Source organism: Lipotes vexillifer, unplaced genomic scaffold (assembly GCF_000442215.2).
Source record: "Lipotes vexillifer unplaced genomic scaffold, Lipotes_vexillifer_v1.1 scaffold24, whole genome shotgun sequence".
NCBI lineage: Eukaryota > Metazoa > Chordata > Mammalia > Artiodactyla > Lipotidae > Lipotes > Lipotes vexillifer.
The window spans coordinates 2,508,399-2,519,165 of NW_006782914.1; the positions used below are offsets into that span (position 1 = coordinate 2,508,399).

Here is a 10,767-nt window from a genome sequence, read left to right on the forward strand (position 1 = left end):
TTTCCTTTTCCTGCCTCTCTCGTTATCTTTTCCATCTTTATCTCAAGACATCTCCTTGATCCTAAGAGAAAATAAAATTACAAAAATGGTTTCCATTTTGATATGATTCCTGGTCTTGACTTCATTTTTAATTGGACCAGGAATTTATGGATGAAAAGAAAAGAATTCAAGTGAATTACCTTTTCTTCTCAGGACGTAGCACAACTTTTTTGGCTCCACCAGAGGACACATCTCCAAGGGCGCTTTGTAGGTTTAAGGATATGAGGCCTGACCAAGAAAGAGGAGACCATTTTCACAAATGTCCCAAGCAATCATTTGTACCACTCACTGGTTGTGAGATGCTGCCCCACAATGGTAAAATTGAAGACAATTTCTTACAGTAGAATTATGGGTGTGATTAGAAAAATCAGAATTTATTCATTCATCACATATTTTTAGAACACATTCTATGTGTTGGTCACTGTGTGAAGCTAGTGTAGAGAAAAAGAAGGGGCAATATACAATGGCAGTCTAAAGACAGACCAAACATTTTCCTTTGGTAAAAAGGATATTAACTTATAGATATTCTTAATTGAGTTTTCAGAACTGTAATTGGCTCCTAAGTCTATTTCAAGATCCAAATTGCTTCTTTAAAGGGACAGCCTTGTAAGAAATGATAATTAACCCTTTTGGAGATTTGACACCTTAGCATGGTTTGATTTACTGATGCCACCCCCTGCACGCGCACACACGCACACACACACACACACACACACACACACACAGACACACACACCCACCCACCCCTTCCCAAAGTTCAGAGACATCAATTCTTTAAGTAAATGTTCAGCTAATTCTGAAATGAGAATTATCTGAGATTCCTTGAGATAATATCAGCATAAAGCTAGGAAACACCCTTGTAAGTTCTACCTTAACCCAGTTATGGGCTCTGCAAATTCAGTTAGAAGTGAATGAATTTTCTTTTACTTTAAATAATACAAAATCCTTTTCAAGACAATGCAGAGCCTAAAATCATGCTTCCAAGTCAACACAGTTAAATCATTCCATCACGACAGGTAGCCTCCTCTCCTCAGATATCCCTTTTAGTAAAATGTTCCAGTGTTGGTTCCATGGTTCCACCGTTTCACAGCTTCCCTGGTATCTAAGCTTAAGCCTTTCCTATTCTCAGAGAATAGCTGACAGTTTTTACAACATTCTTGTATATATTGAACCATTATCAAGCTCTTCCTCATCCCTCAATTCTTCAGGCTATACAAACCAATATATGTTTTAAAAATTTCTCATGAGACTTTATTGCCTATATCTTTAAGTCATCCTTATGACTCTTTCTAAGCCATCCTGAGGAAACTTCAAATTCAATTCAGGTTTTGTATTGTAAGGCCCTAAGCACAACACCATACTCTAACCAAGGCAACTGATATTCCATATGATGGGGAGATTAATTTATAGTCCCTGAACACAAGCTCTGGTTTTTACACAGAAGCAGCAGCAGCGGATGTGCCAATTCGTTTGTGATGTTCCGTCAGCTGCCCCCTCCACAATTTATTTCTTTAATTTGCTAGTGATAACTAGCCCTTTCCAGTAACTGTTTTTCAAAGAAAGTGTCTAATAAAAATTTTAGTCTCTTCTAGTAATGTCAGCTTCATGAAATCTTGGTCTGGATGTTTATTGGAGATAGTTCTTTAATAGGATTTCAAAGACAGGGATCACCGCTTTCTAGTAGCAATGACAGGGAAAAGGGATGGCTAGAGGAGGGGGTATTCTAAAGCCCCTTTCTTCACTAGTAGCTCATCCCCCGTTTTGTGGGGGGAGCTTTAGAGAGTTACCCTTTCTCAGTCATCTGTAGTGTACCATTCAAAGACAAGGCTGTAAACCTCATCTTCCCGTCAGGTTGCTGCCCTAAGCATCTTCTGTATTGAATTCTAGAGCTAACACTGAACATGGGTCACATTATTAGTCAAGATCAGTCTGCCTTTATTAAAATGTGGGCCCCAAATACCTGCCTCCAGGCCAAAGTTTATAAGTGTTTTGAGATACTTAGTTGTCAAATATGAATGTTTCTTCTCTTTGATGCATATGAAATATGAAGTATGTGCCATTTCAGAGCTGAAGAGAGCTTGTAAACCTACTTTTACTCAATTACCAGTTCATGTTCTGGAAGTATTTTGAATTTATCTAATCTTCTCTTACTGAAAATTTATTGTAATTTTTTTGTATGTCCTCTTGCAGCCTGCCACATATTGGAATGCAGCAATGGAATGGCCCAAGACGTCATAAGTACCATAGGGCAGGCTTTTGAACTCCGGTTTAAACAGTATTTGAAAAATCCTTCTGTGAATACTTCTTCTGAAAGGTCAGCCAGGAGTTCTATAGTTATTTGACTTATCATATTTTGTTTCATTTTAAAATTAATATGGCATTTTAAATTGACTAATGAGCTTAGTAATTATTTTTTACAAATAGGTACAGTTTCAGTACAAACTAATAGTGACATTTCTATTTTTCTTCCATTCATATTTGTTCAGGTATTTCCTCTTGCTTTGTAATAGAATTAGAGGAAACACTAAAAGTGAGAAGGGGTCGACCCTGTTTCTCTGATGGTATACAGAGCTATGAATTAATTAGGTAATGTCATAAAATGAGCATGAACAAATTTCTTAGGTTTGTTTCAACCCCAGATCCCTTGCAGCAGATCAGTTAAAAAAATTAAGAAAGAAGAGCAAAATAATAAGAATCAAATGTCTGTGGCAGGAATTCCTATTAGTTTGTTCATTTGCAGTGCAAATAGATCAGCTCCAGCCGGACTGTGGCAGGGGTAGAACATGACATGACCCAGGGATCTGGTTGTTCTGTCTAGTCCACAATGAAAGCTGAACCCTCTCAGGCCTATCAGACTCCACCATGTGTGGAATGCGGTGAGGCCCCTGACTTGCAGAATTCACGCCCAAGAAATAAAATATTTGGACACTTTTAAATGCATTTCTGGAAACCCCCCCTAATTTGTCATTTTGTGTATCAGCAGACACCGGGTTTGGAGATCTCCCTGTATGAGGTGGTCTAGGGTAGCAAAGGAGAGGGGCTACCAGCAGGCCTTGTTGTTGAATTTTTCCTAGGGTAGCACTTACCTCTTAGTGCTGTTATTTTGTTGACATGTAATGAACCCAACAAAACTGTGTGGGTTGTCAGTGGAATCAGCTCAATTCAAATGGACTTGATTTATTCTTTCTCATAAGAAACTTTTACTAATTCCAATTTGGAAGAAAAATCTGTGTGTGTGTGTTGTTTTTTTTTTTTTTTTTTGCCCTGTTTCAATTTTAAAAGCAATGCATGTTTACACAAATCTCCCCACTTGCCACATATGGTTCTAATATTTCTTTATGAATCTCATATACTCCAGATTTGTGCAGACAAGTTAGCTGGCCATAGCCTTCTATTTTTTCATCTTGGTTTAGTAAACTGGGCCAGGCCCACTGCCCAATATTTAAATTTTCTTTGAGCAAAACATTTCCAAAATGGTACAATGAAAGAGTGCTGGAGAAATCCAGGAAAACTTTGTGTTTTTATCCGATTGACAAAAACAACTGACATTCAGGGAGTTCATATATATGTGTGTATGTATATATTTTATCACTGAGAGGAGACACAAAAGCATCACCCTTGTCACTTTTTGTTGGCTTACTCCACTTTAATTGTCTACAGAAACCTAACAACTCAGCCATCTGGTTGCTTCCATCCAGATGTTTTCAGGACGATTTGCATGGTTCTGATCACTCTACATCCCCTACAGCATTTGAATTCCCACCCAGCCTCTTGGGGATTCTTTTTTCCCTTACAGTGAGGAGGTGCACGTTGATGACCATGCTGAGGAGAGAGAAGATCATGAGTATTACAATGAAATCCCGGGCAAGCAGCCGCCTGCAGGTGGTGTTTCAGATGTACGGATCAAAGTTCAAACCACAGAACAAATGGCTTACTGCCCCATACGGTGTGAAAAGTTGTGCTATTTGGTAAGTAACGTTTTATTGCTATTAGAACTAACAATGAAGTTCTGTCCTTACCACTGAGAGCTTAATTTGAGGATTACCAAATGCTAGTTTAGAGAAGGTATCATCTTCCTCAGTACAGAGCCAGAGAGTGAATCATTGTCGGAACCTGTACTCAATAATTTTTACTCCCAATCCCCCAACCTCAACCTCAGCAAGTGACCTCACATCTTACTTCATTGGGAAGACAAGGATGGTCCAACATGTTATTTTCAACTTCACCCTTCCGCATCTCCAAGTCTTCCTGTGTTCTCCTTGGTTCTCTTCCTTAACTACTGTCTCCATGGCTAATCTTCCCCCTGAGCTTCTGATCCCATCCCCTCCTACCAACTCTGTGCCCTTGTTCTGTCCATCAACCTCTGTCTCAGTCTTTATTCTCTGTCTGTCTACTTGTTCTTTCGCTTCTGTTCTGCAAATAAACTCGGACTCCTCCAACACATCTAATAATGTCCTACCTCTCTCTCACCTTCCTTTCACCCACACACTTCTAGAAAACACTGCCTGTATTTCTGCATTCACATCTACACTACACTTCCAAAATCTGAACTCTGCTTGACAACTTGATAGAAATTTCTTTTACAGTGGTCACCAACTTTTTTTTTGGTCACCAACCGTTTAATTGTTAAATCTATTTCCTTCAATTTTCTGAATCTGTCTATAGCCTGTGATATCTGTTGGCTGCCTCTTTTTTTTTTAGACCTCTTCTGTTAGCTTCTAAACATTTTCGTCCTGTCATTCTCATTCTGCATCTCTCGTTGCTGCTTTTCTTTCTTTTTTCATGTTTTCTAACATTTTATTGAGTATATTCAAACTTACAAGAAAGCTGAAAGAATTACACATGAACACTCATATACTCACCACCTAGATTCTGCAATTATAATTATACTCTATTTGCCCTGTCATCCCATGTTGTCAGCTATCACCCATCAATCCATCTGATTTTTGATGTGTTTCAAAGTAATTTGCATCTTTCCTTTTTTTGTGTGTGTGGTATGCGGGCCTCTCACTGCTGTGGCCACTCCTGTTGCGGAGCACAGGCTCTGGATGCGCAGGCTCAGCGGCCATGGCTCACGGACCCAGCTGCTCCGCGGCATGTGGGATCCTCCCAGACCGGGGCACGAACCCGTGTCCCCTGCATCAGCAGGCGGATTCTCAACCACTGTGCCACCAGGGAAGCCCACATCTTTCCTTTTTATATCTTGTTTTCTCCCTTGCCCTCCCCTGCAAACCCAAGCCTTACCACCGTGGAATCCGTGTCCAGTGCTCTGCCCTTGGCCCTGGTTTCTCCTCTGACATGCCACCTGTGCACACACTCCACCAGCTTCTCTGTGTTCAGCCATTACCTGCCTCTCCAGCTGTGATGCCACAAGCATTTCATTGCTTGTTTATACCAAGATTAGACTCAGCATTTTACCTTGACTCCAGGCTAGATTCCTCTCCTGACGTACTCATGTTTATTAATGGCACTCCTATTCTTTCACTGACCTACAGTCTTTTGTTTTCTCACACTTATCAACTCAGTCTTCAAGACTTAGGATCCTGCCATGAAAGTATCTTAAATCTACCCAACCTTTTTCATTCCTGTTGCATCTTTCTAAGTTCTGGTCCTCACTTACCCAGATGATTCTGAAAGCCCCTTCCTTGTCTCCAGGTTCATTCCTTTAAACCCTCTTGCATGGTATTGCTGGATTAATCTTTCTAAAGCAAAAACATTGCCCTTCTCAAAGGCATCAGTGGATCCCATACCCTTACTGAAGAGAGCTGTGTGTATATGGGATAATTGAAGCCTTTGATAGCATGAGATTTTTCAAGGATGAAAAGTGGGTCTGGCACAAACCTTAGTAGAGTGGGGCTCCAATCTGCCAGTTCACAGTTAGATAGAGGTTTGCTAAATGGCCAGTGTTTATATAAGTGTCCTGGAAATCACACTTTCTGGCTGAGCTTGGATTGAATCCTGGAATGTGACCTCCCAAGCAGAGGTCTATAACCCTCAGGATATAGACCTTACATTTATGACCTCCCCCACCCTAATCAGACCCACCTCTGCAGTTCCAAAACAGTGCACTGGGAAAGGAGGCTATACTCCCCGTCCAAAATCTGTTTCTTTTTCTCACCTGTCAGACACTTCCTGTGTCAGAAAATGGAGTTGTCTGCTAAATTCTGCTGGGAGCATTATTAGTGTTTTGTCTGTTTTTTGAAAGTTTATGAACGTTTACTATGTTTGTAAATGTTTCACAATTTGTTGTTTATACAGCCGGGAAACTCCAAGTGCAGCAGTGTGTATGAGAACTGTCTAGAACAAAGCAGGGCAATAGGTAGGTACAATTGCCCTTCCCCATCTGCCACTATCCTTATTTCTTCTACGTTATATGGTCGTGTGTGGCCCTTGCTCTTAAATAGTTCATGGGAAAGTCAGGTGTATATAACCAAACACATAATGCTTCAGTTGCAGGCTTCTCACATTCTGAGAAGTGCAGAATGCCACATGTGTGTCAGTTGAAAAGCTATGGTTCTCCCCTGCTCCTGTGTACTCTTCCACACTACAATTCTGCTTTATGGAATCTTTCACTGCTTTTTTTTTTTTTTTGCGGTACATGGGCCTCTCACTGTTGTGGCCTCTCCCGTTGTGGAGCACAGGCTCCGGACACGCAGGCTCAGCGGCCACGGCTCACGGGCCCAGCTGCTCCGCGGCATGTGGGATCTTCCCAGACCGTGGCACGAACCCGTGTCCCCTGCATTGGCAGGTGGACTCTCAACCACTGTGCCACCAGGGAAGTCCCTCACTGCTTGGTAATCATGAAAGCTCTCTTACTGGAAAGGTGATTTCTCTACTCAAAGCTCAAGGCAGTTCCATTTCAAAGAATATCAGACAATAAGCTAATATGAAAATTGATGCTTGTCAGATCCATTAGGATTAAGAGAAAACCTTTATTTCTGCTTGGCAAAGGGAACAAAAATCTGAAATGTGAGAGTCCCAGTTAGAGGTTCATACACCCCATACTTGCCAGGGCATTAAATGTCTTATTACTGCATGTGATAATTGACATCAGGCACAACTTTTCCACAACACAAATGTAGGGCATAGACTATCAGGTTGGAAATATATTTTCATAAAAACATTCTACTGCTAGTTAGTCATTTTATTCTTATAAATTGTTGAAAGTATTTATTTCTTTGGGAAGGACAGTTTTGCAGCTTTAGAGGGGGAGATAACTGGACATTGTAAATAATGCAGTGGAGGATAGAGTTGGAGAACCACACTTCAGAACTCCAATTAAATTAGCAGACACTTGCCAACTAGAAGGTAGTTTCTCACTTCCAAGGATATCTTCATATTTCTTATGGAATTTTGCCAGTGTAACCCATGAATTTTATTATTTCTTATACAGTGGGGGTACATGAGGGTCTTGGTACGGCTGTGATTACCACTTTCCTCCACCCTGCAAAACTAATCAGAGTAGTGAGCGGAGGCAGTATGTTAAATTTTTTAAAAACATGGTTCTTTTTGAAGGAAATTAAAATTCGATGCCACTCTTTAAAGGTATTTAAAATTCCAAATGAATTCTTAATAATATGACTAAAACAAATTAGTGTCAAGTGTAAATGTCTTTTTAAAACTGTGTCCTCTAGTAGCTGCAGTTCCTTCCTTCGTTCCTCTTTTCCTTAACCCTAGAGATTCCTAACCTAGGATTTAATAGTCAGGAACATACCACATGTGCTTTGTAGTCTTGTATCCATTTTCTGCCTGTACTGAAGCTCACTTCGAACTGTCTCCACATCCTGTTTTTTCTCATTCTGTGTTCTTCATTTATCCAACAATGCACTCAGTGATCATCAGGTCGTTGTGTGGGTCGGGCCCTGAGCTGGGTGCTAGGGATGGAGACACAATTGGCATTCATGTCTTTTGCAGTTTAGCCAGAGGGCATACCTTAAACCAGTGCTTACAAATGTGATGAGCGTTTCAAAGCCCAGGATGTTACAGGAACAAATAACAGGGAAACCTAACTTAATCTGGGAGGCTAGAGAGGGTCTCCCGAAGGAAGTAACAACCAAACTAAGACCTGAGGGATGAGTGAGAATTATCCAGGCACAGAGAGGGAAGTGGGAGGGGAAGGGAGAGAAAGGAGAGTATAAATGAGTACTGGTATTCCTAAGTGTGCCAGGACCAGTTCCCAGATCACTGCATGGAGAAGGTACTTGGAGGGGGAGAGAGAGGAGTTTTGGATCTAGGAGAGAGTCCTGTGGAACTCCAAAATGTTTCGCCCTGCCCCAATACCTCTTTTCCCAGCTCATCCCTCCTCCCGATTAAGCAGTCGTCATGGCACGCCCTCCTGGCCTCAGCCACCTAGCTTCTGAAGGGAACTCACTGAACAAGAATCCTCGACATTCCTAGAATGATGCTGAATGTTCGAAATTGCGACACTACCATCAGAGAAAAGGGGCAAGGTCTCCTTTCTTTTTTTTTCCTCAGAAGCTTTCACCTTGATTTTTATTTTACATTTTTAAAGTGTCCTTCCACCCAAAGCAACACTATTTCAACTTTATTCAAGATTTTTCTTTTTTTTAAGTATAACCTTGTCATAGAATCCAATTTGTTCTTTCTGTTTATCTTGGTTTTATTTCTCCTTTAAACTAACAACGTAACCCCTTATTCTTTCATGCTTTACACATGCCCTAAGCCACTATCAGATCCAAACTCAAGAACAGACTTTTGTAATAAACACTTATTTGGAGCCTGGAATCTATTTTTCCGTAGAATTAATTTTAGCCATGTTGGCTATCTCCTAGACAAGTGATCATATTCTACTATTTGGTTTCCTATACTGGAGCTTAAGTGTATATGTTGTAATGACAAATACAACAGTAGGATATTCTATTGTAAGCATCTGTTCTTTAGTTATACTCTAATTGTGGAAGAGTCTGGGACCAATACTGAGCTTCAACACACTGTCTTCCTTTTTGGTGGCAATAAGGTAATTCATGGCTGGGAACCTTTCAGAATCTCGGGGAGGTGAGAGATGGTGTTTATAGTTTGGAAAAAACCCTCCAGCTGGATATCCTCTTCCCCTGAAAATCACTGAGCTACAGCATTGTTTTCTTAGAAAAGCAGGTTCTAACTTCCAGTGGGAACCAGAGTGCTAGGAAGCCATTTCCCCAGACCTCAGCCACTCAGCACATAGAGGGATCGAAGGACTCAACAACCCCTGCTCCAGGGGCTGTGACAAGTATAAGTCCCTCCTGCTGTGGCAGGAAGGACTTTCCTAACTCAGTGTCTTTTCATCCACAGACACCCAGAAGTCAGGGGTTCCTATCTTGGGGCCTGCCTATGACTACTTGGGTATGTGTTTAAAAGTGATCTGAGGGCTTCCCTGGTGGCCCAGTGGTTAAGAATCCACCTCCCAATGCAGGGGAGATGGGCTTGATCCCTGGTTGGGGAACTAAGATCCCACATGCCATGGGGCAGCTAAGCCTGCGTGCTGCAACTACTGAGCCCACATGCCACAACTACTGAGCCCGCACACCACAACTAGAGAAGAGCCCACGTGCTGCAACCACAAGATCCTGCATGCTGCAACAAAGGTCCTGCGTGCCACAACTAAGACCTGATGAAGCCAAATAAATAAATAAATAAGATCAGAAATTTATGACCAGTCTCCAAATTAATAGCAGTTGCCAAAAAAGCAAATAGACAGTTTTTATGGCTTTTCCCAGAGATTCACACATAAGCATTTGAGAGACACCTATACAAATATTTTCAACAAGTTTTGGCTTTTTATTTCAAAGACATTTATTTATTCAAATATTGACTTAAAATTTGAATTCTGGTGTATAATAAGTACTGCAATAGGCTTCCTGTTGAAGGAGTTAATTATATTTATTGCCAGATGTGTAAAAGATCCCTGTCCTTAATAATAAATTCCCTTGTGGAAAAAAATAATTAGCAAAATAGCATACTGTTTCCCTAACCTTCAAGTTAAAATGAAAATGTTGATATTTTTAATCAAAAAGATGTTAAATTCCCGCAGACCCTAAGGGCTAGCACTTAAAAACTTTGGTACCTCCAGTATATACACTGTGTATGTATTTATTTTCTGCCACAAATCTTCTCTTAGGCAGGTTGAATAGTTTCTCAGAGTAACACTTTGCACAAAGAACTTTTGGAATGCATGATGGCTGGCATGTGTAGTTAAGCTCTGAATAACCACACACTTTATCCTAGAAAGATTTTAAATTTCGGCATGGGGTGAGTTTGTTTGTTTGTTTTTTAAAATTTAAGACAACTTTGCTGACTTAGATATAATGGTGCATTTGAGAAAAAGGAATGGTAGTTTTTAAGAGAGACTGTATAGACATTGATGCTTTTGTTTAACCCTGTGGGATGGTGAACTTGATGTGGTCAGCTCATGCCAGTGCTCTGTGAGGGGCAGATGAGTCAGCGCCCTGTGCTAAGGGTTGACATGGGGTCTTGAGAGCGTGGTGGGGTCACATTTGCTAAGAAAGGAAAACTGGGTAGACATTCAGTCATCTGTTCATTCAGCTGACATTTTTCTTTTGAGCATCTGCTTCACACCAGGCATTGAAGATGAAGAAGATACTCAGAAAAATGGGTTCTAGTCTCTCCTCAGGACTCAAGGAATTTTCGGTCTCAAGGGGAAGACAGAGAAGTAAACAGAGACCTACAGTTTATTATGGAATGGCACCTTACCCAGCCTGGGGTGGGGGG

At 40.9% G+C, this 10,767-nt stretch overlaps 1 protein-coding gene across 2 annotated transcripts in view; it reads left to right on the top strand.

The window, feature by feature from the left end:
* SHC4 (SHC adaptor protein 4) overlaps positions 1–10,767 on the top strand; it is a 127,844-nt gene that overhangs the window by 91,367 nt on the left and 25,710 nt on the right. For both annotated transcript variants that reach the window (XM_007455552.1, XM_007455551.1), the window contains exons 7-9: positions 2,230–2,353; positions 3,836–4,007; positions 6,298–6,358. In XM_007455552.1, coding sequence (XP_007455614.1) covers positions 2,230–2,353; positions 3,836–4,007; positions 6,298–6,358 — 357 coding nt within the window. The remainder of the gene's footprint in view (positions 1–2,229; positions 2,354–3,835; positions 4,008–6,297; positions 6,359–10,767) is intronic.